The sequence below is a fragment of the Saimiri boliviensis genome, chromosome 2 (genome assembly GCF_048565385.1).
Source record: "Saimiri boliviensis isolate mSaiBol1 chromosome 2, mSaiBol1.pri, whole genome shotgun sequence".
NCBI lineage: Eukaryota > Metazoa > Chordata > Mammalia > Primates > Cebidae > Saimiri > Saimiri boliviensis.
Window position 1 is genome coordinate 216580524 of NC_133450.1, and position 20586 is coordinate 216601109.

Sequence of the window (20586 nt, forward strand, 5' to 3'; positions counted from 1 at the left end):
AGCCTACCACTGGAATCCTGATTACTCAAGTTTCTAATCCAAGAAAATGCATCGTCTCTACCCACCAAATAATAATAATATATGCAGGTGTTTTTGTGTGTGGACCAAGAGTCCTCAACATACCTTTGGCAAAATGTATCACTCTCTTAGGCACCAAGAAAAAGAACACTAGATCATAAGGTTATTTTTCTCATTAACCAAGAAAGATTTTAGGTCAAGAAGTGATACATGCTGCCTGCACAAGACACCCTGGTCTTACCTAGGACCCTCTTGTCAAGGAATACATATCCAAATTAGCCAAAAAGCTAAAGCCAGTGGAAGTGTTTCCTCCAACTAATTTCCAACCTTCTTTGCCAGCAGGCATTAAATTTACTAAATTAAGTCCAAGCATCTCCTTCTAGATTAGTGGCAGAGAATTTTCTTTATATTATTTTGTATCCTATACCCTAATTCTACCGTTAGAATGGTAGACAAGAGGGGAAGCCTTGCTCGTTAGCAAGATGACAATATTTCACACTAAATAGTTGACTTCCAGGCACTTGTGAAAGATGCACACCAAGACCCAATAATTACAGTGAGTAAGGCCATACTTCAAGCCTATTATACTTGAACTCTTAATTCAAACTATTCACTGTGTTCTCATCCTCCATTCTTCCTAGGATAATGTGGGCATGCAAAAAAGGAAAAAGGCACTTATACTTAAAGACAACAGTTTACTCATATTCACATATTATCTCATGTGCATGGCTATGTTAAACAATAAGTAACACACCATATCATAATCAAACATGCAAAGTACCTGAAAGAGTGCCACCTGTCCTGGGATAGGCCACTTCAACATATACTTCAAATGTGGTCTCTGGATTCTGCCTACAAAAGAAACAGATCATGATTACTGACAAGGATCACGGCAGCATGGTATAGAACATGTGGCCTGTGGTATTAAACAGATCTTCATTAAAATCATTAGCTTACAGTTTAATGGCTGTGGAACTTTGGACAAGCTAATCTATTTCTCTGAGCTCATGCCTTCCTAAACTACAAAATGAAAACACCTAACCATAAGAATTACTGTAAAACGAGAGAATGCTGGGAAGATGGCCGCCTAAGAACAGCTCAGGACTTCAGCTCCCAGTGAAGGTGCAGAGGAGGCAGACAACAGGTGGATAAACCCACAAAAATGGGAAGAAACCAGCGCAAAAAGGATGAAAACTCCCGAAACCAGAACACCTCTCCTCCTAAAAGGGATCACAACTCCTCACCAGCAAGGGAACCAGACCGGATGGAGAAGGAGGGTGATGAAATGACAGAATCAGACTTCAGAAGGTGGGTAGTAAGAAACTACAGTGAGCTAAAAGAACATGTTCTAACCCAACGCAAAGAAAATAGGAACCTTGAAAAAAGATTGGACGAACTGCTGACGAGAATGGACAGCATAGAGAGGAGTATAAGTGAATTGATGGAGCTGAAAAACGCAACACGAGAACTTCGTGAAGCATGCACAAGCTTCAACAGCCGAATTGACCAAGCAGAAGAAAGGATATCAGAGGTCGAAGATCAACTCAATGAAATAAAAAGAGAAGGCAAGAACAGAGAAAAAAGCACAAAAAGGAATGAACAAAATCTTCAAGAAATGTGGGACTATGTGAAAAGACCTAATCTACGTCTGATAGGTGTACCTGAATGTGATGAAGAGAATGAATCCAAGCTGGAAAATACTCTTCAGGATATTATCCAGGAAAACTTCCCCAACCTAGCAAGGCAGACCAATATTCAAATCCAGGAAATACAGAGAACACCACAAAGATATTCCTCAAGAAGAGCAACTCCAAGGCACATAATCGTCAGATTCACCAGGGTTGAAATGAAAGAGAAAATGCTAAGGGCAGCCAGAGAGAAAGGTCGGGTTACCCACAAAGGGAAGCCCATTAGACTCACAGCAGATCTCTCAGCAGAAACCCTACAAGCCAGAAGAGATTGGGGGCCAATATTCAACATCCTTAAAGAAAAGAACTTTCAACCCAGAATCTCCTATCCAGCCAAACTAAGCTTCATAAGTGAAGGAAAAATAAAATCCTTTGTGAACAAGCAAGCACTCAGAGATTTCATCACCACCAAACCTGCTCTACAAGAACTCCTGAAAGAGGCTCTACACATATAAAGGAACAACCAGTACCAGCCACTCCAAAAACACACCAAATGGTAAAAGAGCATCAACACAATCAAGAATCTGCATCAACTAACCAACAAAACAGCCAGGTAGCATCAAAATGACAGTATCAAATTCACACATAACAATACTATCCCTAAATGTCAATGGACTAAATGCCCCAATCAAAAGACACAGACTGGCAAATTGGATAAAAAGCCAAAACCCATCAGTGTGCTGTATCCCGGAAACCCATCTTACATGCAAGGATACACAAAGGCTCAAAATAAAGGGATGGAGGAAGATCTACCAAGCAAATGGAGAGCAAAAAAAGGCAGGAGTTGCAATTCTCATCTCTGATAAAATAGACTTTAAAGCAACAAAGATCAAAAGAGACAAAGAAGGACATTACATAATGGTAAAAGGATCACTGCAACAAGAAGAGCTAACGATCCTAAATATATACGCACCCAATACAGGAGCACCCAGATACATAAGGCAAGTTCTTAATGACTTACAAAGAGACTTAGACTCCCACACAATAATAGTGGGAGACTTTAACACCCCATTGTCAATATTAGACAGATCATCCAGACAGAAAATCAACAAGGATATCCAGGACCTGCATACAGACCCGGAACAAGCAAACCTAATAGACATTTACAGAACTCTCCACCCCAAATCCACAGAATATACATTCTTCTCAGCACCACATCACACCTACTCTAAAATTGACCACATAATTGGCAATAAATCACTCCTCAGCAAATGCAAAAGAACAGAAATCATAACAAACAGTCTCTCAGACCACAGTGCAATCAAGTTAGAACTCAGAATGCAGAAACTAACTCAGAACCGCACAGCTTCATGGAAACTCAACAACTTGCTCTTGAATGTTGACTGGATAAACAATGAAATGAAGGCAGAAATAAAGATGTTCTTCGAAACCAATGAGAACGAAGACACAACATACCAGAATCTCTGGGACACATTTAAAGCAGTCTCTAGAGGAAAATATATAGCAATGAGTGCCCACATGAGAAGAAAGGAGAGGTCTAAAATTGACACCCTATCATCAAAATTGAAAGAGCTAGAGGAGCAAGATCAAAAAAACTCAAAACCTAGCAGAAGACAGGAAATAACTAAGATCAGAGCAGAACTGAAGGAAATAGAGACACAAAAAACTCTTCAAAAAATCAATAAATCCAGGAGCTGGTTCTTTGAAAAGATCAACAAAATAGACAGACCACTAGCCAGATTAATAAAAAAGAAAAGAGAGAATAACCAAATTGATGCAATAAAAAACGATAAAGGGGATATCACCACAGATTCCACAGAAATCCAAACCATCATCAGAGATTATTACAAACAACTCTATGCACATAAACTAGTAAACCTGGAAGAAATGGATAAATTCCTGGAAACCTGCATCCTCCCAAGCCTAAACCTGGAAGAAGCCGAAACCCTGAATTGACCAATAACATGGTCTGAAGTTGAGGCAGCAAGAAAGAGCCTACCACCCAAATAAAGCCCAGGTCCAGATGGGTTCACAGCTGAATTCTACCAGACATACAAAGAGGAGCTGATACCATTCCTTCTGAAACTATTCCAGACAATCCAAAAAGAGGGAATTCTTCCCAAATCATTTTACGAGACAAACATCATCCTGATACCAAAACCCGGCAGAGACTCAACAAGAAAAGAAAATTTCAGGCCAATATCCATGATGAACATAGATGCAAAAATCTTCAATAAAATACTGGCAAACCGATTGCAACAGCATATCAAAAAGCTCATCCACCATGATCAAGTAGGATTCATCCCGGGAATGCAAGGCTGGTTCAACATACGCAAGTCCATAAACGTAATTCACCGCATAAACAGAACCAAAGACAAAAACCACATGATTATCTCAATTGATGCAGAGAAGGCTTTTGACAAAATTCAACAACCCTTTATGCTAAAAACCCTCAATAAACTAGGTATTGACGGAACGTATCTCAAAACAATAAAAGCTATTTACGACAAACCAACAGCCAATATCATACTGAATGGGCAAAAACTGGAAGCATTCCCTTTGAAATCTGGCACTAGACAAGGGTGCCCTCTCTCACCGCTCCTATTCAATATAGTACTGGAAGTTCTAGCCAGAGCAATCAGGCAAGAAAAAGAAATAAAGGGTATCCAAATTGGAAAGGAGGAAATCAAATTGTCTCTATTTGCAGATGACATGATTGTATATCTGGAAGACCCCATCATCTCAGCCCAAAATCTCCTGAAACTGATAAACAACTTCAGCAAAGTCTCAGGATACAAAATCAACGTGCAAAAATCACAAGCATTCCTATACACCAGTAATAGACTTCAAGAGAGCCAAATCAAGAACGAACTGCCATTCACAATTGCTGCAAAGCGAATAAAGTACCTAGGAATACAACTAACAAGGGACATAAAGGACCTCTTCAAGGAGAACTACAAGCCATTGCTCAACGAAATAAGAGAGGATACAAACAGATGGAGAAACATTCCATGTTCATGGTTAGGAAGAATCAACATCGTGAAAATGGCCATACTGCCCAAAGTAATTTACAGATTCAACGCTATTCCCATCAAGCTACCAATGACCTTCTTCACAGAACTGGAAAAAAACACCTTAAACTTCATATGGAACCAAAAGAGAGCCCGCATAGCCAAGTCAATTCTAAGCAAAAAGAACAAAGCAGGAGGCATCACACTACCGGACTTCAAACTATACTACAAGGCTACAGTAATCAAAACAGCATGGTACTGGTACCAAAACAGAGATATAGACCAATGGAACAGAACAGAGGTCTCAGAGGAAATACAACATACCCACAACCATCTGATCTTCGACAAACCTGACAAAAACAAGCAATGGGGAAAGGACTCCTTGTTTAATAAATGGTTGTTGGGAAAACTGGCTAGCCATGTGCAGAAAGCAGAAACAGGACCCCTTCCTGACACCTTACACCAAAATTAACTCCAGATGGATTAAAGACTTAAACATCAGACCTAATACCATAAAAACCTTAGAAGAAAATCTAGGCAAAACCATTCAGGACATAGGTGTAGGCAAGGACTTCATGACCAAAACGCCAAAAGCAATGGCAACAAAAGCCAAAATAGACCTAATCAAACTCCACAGCTTCTGCACGGCAAAAGAAACAGTCAGTAGAGTGAATCGGCAACCAACAGAATGGGAAAAAATTTTTGCAGCCTACCCATCTGACAAGGGGCTGATATCCAGAATTTACAAAGAACTAAAGCAGATCTACAAGAAAAAACCAAACAAGCCTATTCAAAAATGGGCGAAGGATATGAACAGATACTTTACAAAAGAAGACATACAGGAGGCCAACAAACATATGAAAAAATGCTCATCATCACTGGTCATCAGAGAAATGCAAATCAAAACCACATTGAGATACCATCTCACACCAATTAGAATGGCGATCATTAAAAAATCGGGAAACAACAGATGCTGGAGAGGACGTGGAGAAATAGGAACACTTTTACACTGTTGGTGGGAATGTAAATTAATTCAACCATTGTGGAAGACAGTGTGGCGATTCCTCAAGGACCTAAAAATAGAAATCCCATTTGACCCAGCAATCCCATTACTGGGTATATATCCAAAGGACTATAAATCATTCTACTACAAGGACACGTGCACACGAATGTTCATTGCAGCACTGTTTACAATAGCAAAAACCTGGAACCAACCCAAATGCCCAACGATGATAGACTGGGTAGGGAAAATGTGGTACATATACACCATGGAATATTACGCAGCCATCAAAAACGACGAGTTCTCGTCCTTTGTAGGGACATGGATGAACCTGGAAACCATCATTCTCAGCAAACTGACACAAGAGCAGAAAATCAAACACCTTATATTCTCACTCATAGGAGGATGTTGAACAATGAGAACACATGGACACAGGGAGGGGAGCACTACACACTGGGGTCCGTTGGGGGGAAATGGGGGAGGGGTGGGGGGTGGGGAGGTGGGAAGAGATAGCATGGGGAGAAATGACAGATACAGGTGAGGGGACGGAAGGCAGCAAACCACACTGCCAAGTGTGTACCTATGCAACAATCTTGCATGTTCATCACATGTACCCCAAAACCTAAAATGCAATAAAAAAAAAAGAAAGAAAAAAAAAGAATTACTGTAAAACTTAAAATATATATATGTATGTACACAGGTCAGGTGCAGTCGCTTTATGTCTGCAATCCTAGCACTTTGGGAGGCCAAGGTGGGAGGATCACTTGAGGCCACGAGTTCGAGACCACGCCGGGCAACATAACAAAAACCCTGTCTCTACAAAAAATACAAAAATTAGCTAGGCATCGTGGTGCACACCTGTAATGCAAATTACTTGTAGCCTCCCTACTTGGGAGGCTGAGGTGGGAGGATCACTTGAGCCTGGGAGGTGGAGGTTACAATGAGCTAAGATGACACCACTGCACTCCAGCCTGGGTAATAGAGTGAGACATTGTCTCAAAAATGAGTAATAAAATAAAATTACACACACACACACACACACACACACACACACATTTGTCTAGGCATGATGTCTGGCACATAATAAGCTAGCCATTACTATGGTTTTACAGACGTCTTATTTCCAATTTCCAGAGCTGGATCACCAAACCCAAAGGTAGAAATCTGAGGAAACTCAGATCAAGGCAACACCAGCACAAAGTAGCCCTTTCCTCAGTATATTCCAGTATAAAACACGAATATGACAAAACTCACCTGTGTATTTACAGGTTTTAAAGACTTAAACAAGAGGAACAGTGTGCCTCACTAAACTACTGTGAAGGTAAGATGCCAATCTAAATGTAAGATACTGTTTTCATATAGTTACATAACCTTGGGACGTTCACGATGTTCAGGATTCCAATGGGCCTTCACCCGTATTGGCAATGGTTAAGTATATGCATTTTCATTATTATACTCTTACTTTATTTCATAATAGTTTATAAGTTAGTTTGTTTATTTATTTAGAGACAGAGTCTCACTCTGTTGTCCAGGCTGGAATCAATGGCACAATCTTGAACCCAGCAGCCTCCCAGGTTCAAGCAATTCTCCTGCCTCAGCCTCACAAGCAGCTTGGATTATAGGCACACACACACCACCATGCCCAGCTAATTTTTCGTATTTTAGCAGAGACAGGGTTTCACCATATTGGCCAGGCTGGTCTTGAACTCCTGACCTCAAGTGATCTACCTGCCTCAGCCTCCCAAAGTGCTGGAATTATAGGTGTGAGCCACCACACCTAGTCAACAGTTCATAAATTTTTAAAAGACCACAGAACAGAATGTTAATGGTTAATTCCAGATAATAAGAGTACTGTGGTCATATTATTTTTATATTTTCTCTTTTATTTCAAAACTACCATAAAAAGATGTTTCCAGATGAAATAAAAATCATTTAGCAGAAGAAAATGTTATACTTTCAAATATGTGTAATTTAATTCTATTTTAAATCTGACAACAAGGATGAGGTAAGAAACTTTGAGTTGCCTAATCATGTCTAAGGAGTTATTTATATGAAATAAATACTTCTAATATGCCCAGTGGCATCTACTTTTCAAAATAGCAATCTCAGTTCTCTCATTTCATTGTCGTCATAATCATGCGAAATAGCTGTGTCAGGCATTACTCTAACCATACAAATGAGCAACCTCGGGCAAAGGGAGTCTACAGGACTTGTCTAGAAACATGGCCAGGACCAGAACTCACACCTCCTATTCTCAAATCCTGTTTGACTTAATTATAAGATCAATTTTTCCCCCACATTTTCACATCTCTTATGACCAATAGCATTTTACAATTCTAAGAGGCAGCATTTTTTTCTAATACCTTAAATAATGGTTTATATTATAAATAATGGCATCTTTCAATAAAAAAAAAAATGGTAATACTCCCTCTACTTCCTTAGGAGGAGAAAGAAAAATGTGTGTTTTGCGAATCAGGGAACTACTTATTTTGGGGGTGAAGGACTGTCATTTTTTTCCTGAAGAGAAATAGGGGCTTTTGCTTTCAAGTGCCTGTAGCAAAGAGCCGGCTGCTCTAAAATCCAAGGTATTTAAATATACCTTGTCAAACGGAGTTATTTTTAAAATCAGACATTAAATCAGAGTATCTTACTTAAAAAAAAAAAAAGGAAACTGAAGTTTCAAGAGGACCTTTAAAACAGTTATGCTCTTTTTTCCCTGCAAGAGGGTACAAAATGACCTTGGCATCTTTGGCACCAAATATTTGTGGAAAATACTGTATACAAACATCCCTTTCATTCAGAAGATGTCAAGGTAGAACAATCTGATGACAGAAAGGGAAGTTCTAAGGTCATCTTTCATGAGTAATAGGCAGTATAATGTGAGAGCATCAGAAAGATTCTTTCTGAAACCTCAAAATGTCTCTCTTAAGCCTAGTTTGCAACTGGCTGAATTTCATCTCAGAATTTCATTTCTTTGGATTAATATAACAGCAAAATGTGTTCTTTAAGACCCTAGGACTTCATGGAGGTTCTTTAGAGCTTCCCACATTTTTACTCAAGTTTCCATTTTAAATTTATTTTTATGCATTTTTAAAATTGAAATAAAATAAGCATGCAAAGGTATTATATCCAAACTTTAAGACACAGAGATAGCAACACATTACCCTGTGACACAGGGTGTTTTGTACAGCCCTGCTACCTAAGTGAAAAAGGCCTAATGGTATATACACTCATTGTTTTTGCTGCTCCTTCCTTTCTCTATCACACTCCAAACAAGATTCTAAACCCACCACATCACTGAAACAACCTGGTCAAAGTAACCACAGATCTCTCCACTACTAAAATGTATTTAAATGCTCAACTCCCAGTGCTCATCTTACTCAGCCTCTCAGGAGCATTTGATAGTTGATCCACTTACCCTCCTCCTTGAAAGACTTTCTTCCCTTGCCTTCCAGGATGCTGCTCTCTGTTGATCCTCTTTCTACGTCACTGGCTACTCCTCTGCTAATTCCTTCTCAGGTTAGCTCTCCTACTGTCTCTGTCTCCACTCACGACAGATGAGCTGATTCAGTCTCCGGGCTTTCATTACCATGCAGACAAGCCCCAAAGTCATGTCTCCAACCTGACTACTTTTTCCCTGACTCCAGACTCCCTTATCCAGCTGCCTACTCAACATCCCAACTTTGCCAGGCATGGTGGGGGATTCGCAGCTCTGGAGAGGCCGATACAGGAGGACTGTGTGAGGCCAGGAGTTTAAAACCAGCCTGAGCAATATAGCAAAACCCTGTCTCATTTAAAAAAAAAAAAAAAAAAAACCTCTTTGAACATCTAAGAAGCATTTCTAATTTCTAATTTAACGTACCATATTTTTCTCCATCAAACCTGCATCTCTGGAACTCTGCTAGTTGCTGAAACTAACAAAACTTAATGTCATAATTGACTCCCCTGTTTCATATGCCACAGTCAAACCAGTCAGCAAATTCTACTGATTCTACCATCAAAATACATCAGAATCTCAATGCTTCTCAGCACCCCCAAATACAACCATTCTCAACAGATCACCATCATAGCACCTTGATTACTGTAACACCATCCTGACGGGTCTCCCTGCTTTCTTCCTTGCCTCTCTAGAGTCAGATCTCAAATTTAACAGCCAGTAATCCTTTTATTCTGAAGTTCAGGTTATGTCACTTCTTTGCTCAAATCTCCTAAAAGCTCCCCTCATCATTGAAAGTCAAGTCAAAGTTGTAGTCCTAGAACTGGACACTGGTAATGGTTGCCCCACAATACGAATGTACTTAATACCATTGAACTGTACATTTGAACCGTGGTTAAGATGGGAGTCTTATGTGAATTTTGCCACAATTTAAACAAACATACAAACAACAACAACAATAAAAGAGGGTGGCAGTCCTTAGCAGCATCTACAAGGTCCTACATGACCTGGCCTCTGCCTACCTGTCCAACTTCATTTCATACCTCTCTCCCCTCGCCCAATGAACTCCGCAATGACCTTCTTCCTGCTCCTCAAACACACCAAAGTTCCACCTTATAGTCCTTTATATTGACCTTCATACAGGTGGCCCTTCTTGGCATTCAAAACTCAGCTTATAAGTGACCTCCTCAGGAAGGCCTTCCCCAACACACACTCTATCACCTTATTTTAATTCTCCGTATTATACCCGTCACAATATTGGTTTATAATCAGTTTCCTTTCTCTAAATGTAAGCTGCTAAAGAGCAGGGATCTTGTCTATCATGTCAAGGAGTGTTTCCCTGGTGACTGGCATACAGCCAGTGCCACCTAAATATTGGGGAGAAGGAATGAAGAGTTGCCTTCCTGAGGTCTAAAAGATTTCAATAAATGATGGGTGTGATCATCTGGTTCCAAGATTCTCAAACTTCACCATGTACTATAATCACCTGGAGGGCTTAACTAAAAGATTTCTATCCCCATCCCCAGAGTGTCTCAGGTAGGACCCAAGAATTAGTATTTCTAACTAGTCTCCAAGTCATCCTGATGCTGCTGGCCCCATGATCATACTTTAAGAACTACCAGTTAAGGGGAAATTCTTCCAAATAATTTAGAATATACATCATAAGCGTAGGGGATACCACAATAATCCATTATTTCAATAGTGCTTTTGCAATAAAAGATAAATTTCAAAGAAAAAAGGCATTTGTAGAAACAAGGAAAGTTATTCCTTTCTTCTACCACCATCCATAGTTACTGCCTCACTCTAATGAGTCATAATAAAGCCACCTTAGATTCTTACTTAGTTCGAACAACTGGCAGAGTTCTGTTCTGTTCTGTTACATGGAGCCAAGGATGATTATGACAGTCTCAAAAAAAAAAAAAAAGCTGACTAGAATGCTAAAAACAAACTGGTCTATAATTGTAAGTTATGGTCATGCTTATCCATGATCATTTCCATGTTGCCTTATAGAAGAAGTGGTGACTAACGTTGTGACAAGTTATGTAACACACCAACAAATATACATAAGTTATTTTAAGGGCCAGGGAAGCCAACGCAGATAAAAGCATTCTCTATTTCTCTGCAAATAAAATAAAAATAAAAAGTGCCTTGTCTAAATGCAAATAGCCAAGCAACCCTTACTTAGTATTTTCATTAAGCCTATAAACAAGACTATAACAATTTCCAGAGGCTCTCTGGAACCACCGTGAGACTGCTTATCCCTCCATTATTCTTCAAGATGCTTATGTTTTCAACTTCTTGGCTAAAGGAACTGAAAATCCTATTTCTGTCCTATTAATACTCACTGCTAATTTGGTACATGTAATGATACTGAGAATGCCACATTCAGAGCCAATTTTCCAATATGGACCCAAGTTTTCCCAGAACACTTCATGATACATCTTAAGATATTACCATGGAAATGTCCTGGTTCTGCCATGATATCCCATTATTAATTGCCTCATTCTCCTGTAGACGTCTACCTTACATGCCAAGCAGTTTTTTTTTGCCTCCCACCCCTCATCTTCTGCAGTCTTGCACCCTACAATCCAGCCATACAGAACTACTTGTAGCTCTCCAAGCAAACCATGCATGCATGCCCCAATTCTATGACAATTGTACCATTTCCATATGGCTAACACCACTTACTGCTTCCTAGGTGCCAGGCATGATCCTAAGCACTTCACACGTATTACCTTAGTTGGTCTTCAATAATCCTGCAGGTAATATTACTCCCAGTTTACAGATGAGGACATTGAAGCTCATAGAGGATAAATTAGCCAAAGACAAAGTGACCAAGCAGAAGAATCAGCATGGAACTAACTCCAAAGACAATAATCACTTTATTATTCTACATTATTCAATTGCTCTTTCGCCAAGAACAGTCTTTCCAGCCTTTTCTACTTGATAAACTCATCCACCAAGCCTCAGCTCAGGCACTTCCTCCTAAGAAATATTATTGTTCAACAACCTTCCCACCTCCCCATGAAACTAACTCTCTCTCTCTCTCTCTCTCTCTCTCTCTCTCACACACACACACACACACACACACACACACACACACACAAAACCTAGACTGGGTTAAGTACCTACCCCTATGCTCCTAAGGCACCTTGTGCCCTGGGCTTCCAACTCTCCAGGTTCTCATGATATTCAACCCTGGTACAATTACAGTTACCAGGGGGGCTTTTAAAAATCCTGCCCAGTCTATCTGGTAGACCAATTAAATCAGAATCTCCAGGCACTGATATTTTTTAACTCCTACACATATTCCAAAGTACAGCCAAGCTTGAGAACCACTGGTGTGTCTCAGATAAAATGTAATATTTTCTTCCCCACTAGACTGGCAGCTCCTTGAGGATACCAACTGTGTCTTCTCCTAACCCCAGTCTGTCACCTGGCACAATAAATGTTTCATGAATGAGTTTTCCTCTAACGTCTGACATGTTACCAGCTCCCACTAATCACTTCTCTTTCTTTGACAAGAGGTAATTTACAGAATACACATTGCTTACACCTATTACTCTGTAAAGATGTTTTCCTTTGGAGTTAAAGGTCTCAATAAGTCACACCTGCTGACAACAGTCTCCGCTCTTAAATACAGAAAAATGACAAATGCAAACAGCTAAAACATTTTTGAAAGAAGGGAGGTCTGCTCAGTTTTTGATTCTGGGAGAATGAAGGCGGAGAGTAAACCAACAGAGCATTTCTATTCAAGATCTCACTGCTGAACACAGTTCTCAGTGATTCACCAGAAGGGCCATGCTCAGTGCTCATGTTTTATTTTTTTTTATTTTTTTATTTTAAGATGGAGTCTCACTGTCACCCAGGCTGGAGAGCATTGGCATAATGTCAGCTCACTGCAACCTCCACCTCACAGGTTCAAGTGATTATCCTGCCTCAGCCTCCTGAGTAGCTGAGATTACAGGCATCCACCACCATGTCTGGGATTTTTGCAATTTTAGGAGAGACAGGATTTCGTCATGTTGCCTAGGTTGGTCTTGAACTCTTAACCTCAAGTGATCTGCCCGCCTCAGCCTCCCAAAGTTCTGGGATTACAGGTGTGAGCCATCACACCCAGCCAGGACCATGTTCTCAAAATGACAGTACCCTCAGCTTGAAGCCATGAAACAGACAAAGGTTTTGACAATATCTGGACAGCAGCAAAGATTAATGGCGTTTTTTTGTTTTGTTTTTTTAAGGCATCATGCTATTGATCATTCTGCTGGATCATCAGCTTTTAATTAGGATCTACTTTTCTTCAATTACAATATATGAGATTAGGAGAAGAATGTAACATTAACTCCTCATAAAATGAATCTGTGCTGCATATGGTAACCATGCCACAATGGTAGGCCCTAGTCTTTTAAAGGGTAAATTTAGAGCTACAGACCAAAGCAAAACAGTTATTAGTTATTCTTACTCATTTCACAGCCTCCAAAACTTCAAACCAGCTTCAGCACAGTGTTTCCTTAGTTACAAACCTACTTGCTGAAGGGACTGAGGTATAGTGTTTCAAAATTCATACCAGTTGAACTGTCTTAAAGGTGACAACATGGTCAAAAGAAACTGTATAGACTTCAGAACACACTAGTGAACATCACCTAATAAACACTGATTCCTTTGAGCTAGACAAACAAGCAAAAAGGTAGTATTAAAATTTCCAACAAGTCTCCATTTGTTTCACTGAACTCTGAAATTCAAGCCTTTTTTTCCAGGCTGAAAACATTATATCAAAGGGTGCTTTCTAACTCATAACAAGTTAACACTTCCATAGGAGAATGTGGTCATTGTTGAGACGTGTTAGAAAATTAACTTAGTTGTATAATTACACAAACAAGGTGGAAAAGTAACTTAGTTGTGTAATTACACGAGCAAGTCATTTCAAGACTACACTTCATTTCTAATAATGTTCTTAGGATCGGATTAATGAAGATATGCAGATATTGCTATGAAAAGAGTCACAAAAGTTTATCCTCCATATATCCCTACAGGAAGATTCTTAAGCTTCTAAGTATAAGCAAGGTAACTGGAGGAGGGTTAGCTGCATTCCAAGCAGAGACACAAAGCCTGATCACCCCTCAGCAAGGTGCAGTACAACCCAGTGTTAATAAATTGTCTCATATGCTGGGCTGCAGTGTAAAATCTAGGCTTTAACCATTAATGGCATTTGCAAAGGCAATATCTATCTCATTTTCAATAAACATTTTTGACCTTCAAGAAATGTAAAAACTTCCCTTTCTGAACAACTTAGTCCTAAACCTGTTAGGCAGGCAAAGTGAGGTAGATGTTCATGCTGGTAGCAGCCTAGTGTGAGATGTCAGAGTCTGGGCAGGGCAAGGGAGGTGCCCCTATGAAAGGGCAATGTCTGTGCTGAGGGATGGCCTGGCATAAGATATACCATCCAACTGGATGAGGAAGGCATCTACTCAGAGAACAACATGGCATGAGAAGTCAGAACCTGAGCAGGGTGGAAGGGTACTCAGGCACAGGACAGCCAGGCCTGGGGTGTTTGAAGCACAGGCAGAATGAGGGGGTACCCATGTGAAGGTAGCCCAACACAGGGTGTCAGAGCTGCAAAGGGTGAGGAACATGTCTAAGCATTAGGGCCCCCAAGAGTGGAGACCAGTGCCCAAGCAGGCATGAGGAGACTGTCTATGCAGGGTAAGAGGAGGCTGCCCAGAATGAGGGGGAATAAGAGTCCAAGCAGGGCAGTAGGGTGGGAGGGGTGGAGAACTAGCAGCAAGGCTTTGCAATGCCAAGAAAGCAAGGAGAAGGAGGAAGCGAGCATGGCATGCACATGGGGTGGGGGTAAAGGGGCCGCATGCCTAATCTGAACCCAAGGCTATTTGGAGGACATGGGAAAGGCTGGTTTCATACAGTTGAAGTTAACAGAAAACTAACATGACTTCTACAAAGTTGGATTTGAATTCAGGATAATGTACACTCAAGGTTTTTAACATACATATATATACACACACACACACACACACACACATACATACATACACACAGAGTCACAGGTGATGAGGCATATATATAACCTGATAGAAAAATAAAGTGTAAAGGTAACCCGACTTTTCACACGCACATGTATTTCCTAGCTCTGTCTACTGGGAGCAGCAACATCCCAAAAGCAATGAGCACACTTAAATCCCAGGCCTTGGCTTCTAAATACAATTCTCCTCTAAAAGGAACCAGGGCTCCTTGGAGAAATAGCTGATTCTAACACTAGGACAGAGAAAGTGCTAGATGAACTTGGAACATTTTTTGGGGCCAGGAAGCAAAGAAGTGCTCAAAGAATGATGGGGATACGTTGAAGGGACATGGGAGCAAGCCTGAAAGGGCTTTCTTTCCACTGGCCAAATCTGGGGCAATCTGAGCATCCAAATCAATAAGGATATTAAGAGATTTGGACCCATCAAATAAAACAGGAAACCATGAGTTCACATGGATATAAATAAGGAAATAAATTGAAAGTTTAATGATAAATGAGATATTTACACAGTTTCAAAGAACCTCCCCTCAAAATACTGAATACAAGGGAGAAGAGAGTAACTTTCAATGTAGAAGTCTGGCAAAAACCTAGTCAAATCAAAGTGATCACCATCAGTAATGGAAGAAACTGCTAGACTGCAAAGAGTAGGGCACAGCATTACTGCTGTGATATTCCTGTCGGAGATGCTACACCTGAGGAAACATCAGACAAAACCAAGTGGAAGGACCTTCTAGAAAATATCTGGCCTTAATCTTCAAAAGTGTCAAGGTCATGAAAATCAAGGAAAGGCTGAAAATCTCTTCCAGACTAAAGGAAACTAAACGGACATGACAACTAAATGCAATGTGTGATTCTTTTGCTGTAAAGGATGTTATTAGGACCACTAGTGAAACCTGAATGCAGTGTTAGGATTAGACATAGTAACAAATTGACATTAACTTGCTGATTTTGATGTTTGCATTGCATGAGAAGGGAGAATAACCTTGTTTGTAAGAAAAACACACTGAAATAGTCAAGGGTGACGAGGCACCAGGTCAATACCGTGCTTTAAACTGTGTGTGTGTGTGTGTGTGTGTGTGTGTAAGTTCTTTACTTGTACTGCCAACTTTTCTATAAGATTCTAGTTTCTGGAAAAATAATTTTTAAAATCATTCATTAAATACCAATTTCCCTGACCAAGACTTTCTCACAGTAATGACATGTGTTCTATGGAAAGAAACCCAAAGTAAACATCAGAAGGCTTGGGTTCAAATCCCAGGTAGATCCCTTACTTGTTATGGGATTAAAAAAAGCCATTTAACCTTTCAGCTTCCTCTTCTGTCAAGATATATACCTGCCCTGCTCATCTCAAAAGTTGTTTCAGGGATCAACTGAGAGAAAAACGAGAAAGTGCTTTGTAAACTAAAAGGTGTTAAACTAATGTAAAGAGTATTATCACATATCATATAAAAATAAAATGGCTTTACCTTAGCAATAATAGTCTTTATAAGTAATCCACATATTACTGTGTATTTCAAAGACTCAAAACGATTAAGCTTTCAAATACCATCACTAAAAGCAATCCAGAAAATAGGGAACTATCCAAATAGAAACATTAGGGAATAAATAAAGGGATTTTAAGAACAAGGGATCAATTATGCAGTCAGAAAGAAATTCACATTTCCAAAACTGAAGAAGTCTCTCTTCTACAGAGGAAAACAATACTGAATAAATGCAATGTATAAAAATCAAGAGAGTCCAGGTGTGGTAGCTCACACCTGTAATTCCAGCACTTTGGGAGGTTGAGGCAGGTGGATCACTGAGGTCAGAAGTTCGAGACCAGCCTGGTCAACATGGCAAAACCCCATCTCTACTAAAAATACAAAAATTAGCTGGGCATGGTGGCACATGCCTGAAATCCCAACTACTTGGGAAGCTGAGGCAGGAGAATCACTTGAATCTGGGAGGCGATGGTTGTAGTGAGCCAAGACTGCGCATTGCACTCCAGGCTGGGCAACGAGAGCCAAACTCTGTCTCAAAAAAAAAAACAAAACAAAACAAAACAAAAGACTCCATGGATGTACAGCTTATGCCCCTCAGTCAGTAATAAGGTGAACATCTGTAAAATACTTTATGGTTACTTTGGAACTCACATATATTTCTGGAGCTGATTGTCAAAACCTTGTCAGATAATGAGATGGTGGAATTTTCCTTGTTTTACAGTAAGGGAAACTAAGGCCAGGAAGTGGTAGAACTCCAACTGAACCCTGTTTTTCAGATTCCAAAACCCAGGCCTTTTCCACCACACCATGTTGCCTATCCAAAGATTACTCACACCTGTTTAGAGTAGCTGGGGACATGGTGGGCCACAGACTTCTCTGAGGAGGTCATGAAAAGCTTCTCCACCTTTCCAGAAAAATGTGCTTAAACAGAATTCTTTTTACATAAAATTTTCAAGAGGTTCATGAAGCTATTTATGGAGAAATACGCAACAAGAACCCCTTGTTTCACTGATGCATTTATGTTCTTATTTAACCCTCCTGCCAAACCTGTGAGAGGAAGGTTATTACCATTACCCCACTTAATAAAAGTAGACATTCTGCAGAAGACAAGTCGTTTCTAAACCTTGTTAACATGTACTAAACACTTAACTATGTGTCAGATATTTTTCTAAGCACTTTTCATGTATTATTTCACTTAACTTTCCCAGTAACTACTATGAAAGAACTACTATTCTTTCATAGAACTCCTATTGCCATCATTCCCATTTTACAGATAAGGAAACTGAAATACAAGTTCAGAAGCTTGTCCAAGTTCGTACATTGTAAGAGATAGAGCTGGAATTTAAACCCAGAGAGTGTGGCTCGAGTCTATATTCTTGAATTTTTAAAATCAACTTTATGCCTCCAACATATAATTGTATCCACACAATTACATATATGCTAATATACATACACTAAAATCCACCCATTATAAGTGTATAGTTCAATGAATATGGGTAACTGCATAAACCCATGTAATCCCTATTCCACTGATTTTTTTTTTTAATGAATCTTATTATAGGCCCAATTGTTTTTCTCCTCCACACACCCTTTAAAAATGATAGTGTCTGGCTGTTGTGTTAGCACCTAAGGGCAAATGAAAATGCCTTCAGAACAGTGAGCTCAGGTTCTCAGCACTCCACGAGTAGTCCTTTCAGCCATCCAGAGAGCGCATAACCTGATTTCAGGAAGATTCAGAATTAGAGTGGTGCCTTCCCAATGTCTCCCAGAAGAACTGAACTCCTCTCTCCTTCATGGTCCTGAGTTCCCTTTTCTGATAAGAACTTGCCTCCCGCTCTGCCACTGCTCCATTCGGACCTTAGTGAGTTGTCATCATAGATCAGAGTCACCATGTAACTTGTGCTCTTAACAACGTAATGTACCCTATACTGACTTGGAATCTCAAATCACCTAGGAAGTTTTTTAAATCAGATTCCTGGGTTCTACCACTGGAGACTGATTCACTAGGTGGGAAATAAAGCCCAGGTATCTATTTTCTGAAAACTAATTTGAATAATCTATTGATCTATGAATCTATTTTCCCAAGTGATTCTGATCAGCTGGATTTTGGAACTACTGTAAAAGAACAGTAGCTCTTCTCTATGTGCCAAGATGGAAGACAACCTAGAAATTGTGACACTCTTTAGAAGACCTTGAAATATACACTTTAATAATAAAGCATAAAATAGTACTAAATCAGATCCCATCTTATACACACAGTAGCAGGTTATCAAAAATTTAAATAATTGTATAACAAATTTACTGGAATCTCACTTCCAGCAGAGATGGAGTAACATGGACCACATTTACCCTTCCATCAGAAACAATCAAAATTCAACTGATCCATCCATCCTTCTATCAAACAATGTTTTTCAAGAGATTAGAGATGAGACAACAAAGCACAGTGATCCCTGAGAGAAGGAAAAAAGTGAGCTGAGCCCTCCTATGCCCCAGCTCACCACTTCCAGTGTTTCCAGACTGTTGAGCAAGGAGAGGGAACCTCAGCAAACCAGCAAACACCTGGAGCTGAGAGACAGAGGTAAGCATTCAGGGAAACCAAGGCAGTTGAGTTTGCAGCATAGAGTGCTAGATTGAAGACAGCTGCACAGAGAAAGAACTCAAGAGATCTGCAAGGGCCCCCTCAAGAATATAGCTAAGAACTGATTAGCAGGTGTATGTGAGGAAATTACTTGGGTCTGCACAAAGAACCAGCAGAAAAGATTAGAGGTAGCAATGGCTGGCACTCACACAGGGTTAGAAATAACGTCTGTTCCCCCAACCAAGGTGGAAAACTCAGTTCATGGTACATTGGATACAGTGAACAGTAGAGTATTACCTGAGAAATGGGGAATAAAATTCTAGGTTGCCTAGTCTAGCCCTAGACTGAGCACAACTCCAATCCCACTTAACGAACCTTAAAAAGCAAGATTTGGCAGGAACTCATTATTTCCAAGCAACACGGACAAAAAATACGAAACAATCATTTTCAAGACATCAGGCAACAAAGTGCAGCAATGCCTTGAAAGATGGAAAAGAATGAAGTAAGCCTATGACTGCCTCAGATTACTCCCCTGAGAAAACCCAGGAATATTTATAAGAACACAAAAACAGAGGGAGAGCATCAGAATAAATAGCTAATGCATGCAGGGCTTAATACCTACGTGATGGGTTGACAGGTGCAGCAAACCACCATGGCACACATTTACCTATGTAACAAACCTGCATATGTATCCCAGAAGGTAAAATAAAATAATAAAAATAAGTGCTGGGCACAGTGACTCACCACTATAATCCCAGCACTTTTGGAGGCCGAGACAGGCAGATCACTTGAGGTCAGGAGTTCAAGACCAGCCTGGCCAACATGGTGAAACTCTGTCTCTACTAAAAATACAAAAATTAGCCTGGTGTGGTGGTACCTATAACCCCAGCTACTCGAGAGGCTGAGGCAGGAGAATTGCTTGAACCCGAGAGGAAGAGGTTGCTGTGAGCCAGAATCACACCACTGCACTCCAGCCTGGGTGACAGAGTAACAGTCTGTCTCAAAAATAACAATAATAATAAAGAATAAGAATAAAGAATGGGCCAGGCATGGTGGCTCATGGCCCATGGCCATGGGCATGGTGGCCTGTAATATCAGGACTTTGGGAGGCTGAGGTACACAGATCACTTGAGGTCAGGAATTCAAGAGCAGCCTGGCCAACATAGCAAAACCCCGTCTCTATTAAAAATACAAAAATTAACCAGGCATGGTGGCAAGTGCCTGTAAACCCAGATACTTAGGAGGCTGAGGTAGGAGAATTAGTTGAACCCAGGAGGCAGAGGTTGCAGTGAGCCAAAATTATGTCACTGCACTCCAGCCTAGGTAGAGAGAGTGAGACTCTGTCTCAAAAAAAAAAAAAAAAAAAAAAAAAAAAA

The 20586-nt window shown here is 40.1% G+C and overlaps 1 protein-coding gene across 6 annotated transcripts in view; it reads right to left on the minus strand.

The window, feature by feature from the left end:
- The window catches only part of DENND1A (DENN domain containing 1A), a 546222-nt gene that overhangs the window by 488829 nt on the left and 36807 nt on the right, over nucleotides 1-20586 (minus strand). For 5 of the 6 annotated variants that reach the window (XM_074395320.1, XM_039474808.2, XM_039474809.2 and 2 more), the window contains exon 2: nucleotides 800-870. In XM_074395320.1, coding sequence (XP_074251421.1) covers nucleotides 800-841 — 42 coding nt within the window. In that variant the 5' untranslated portion in view covers nucleotides 842-870. Of the gene's footprint in view, nucleotides 1-799; nucleotides 1318-20586 lie in introns of those variants that run through there. The other variant, XM_074395322.1, reaches the window with a different exon arrangement.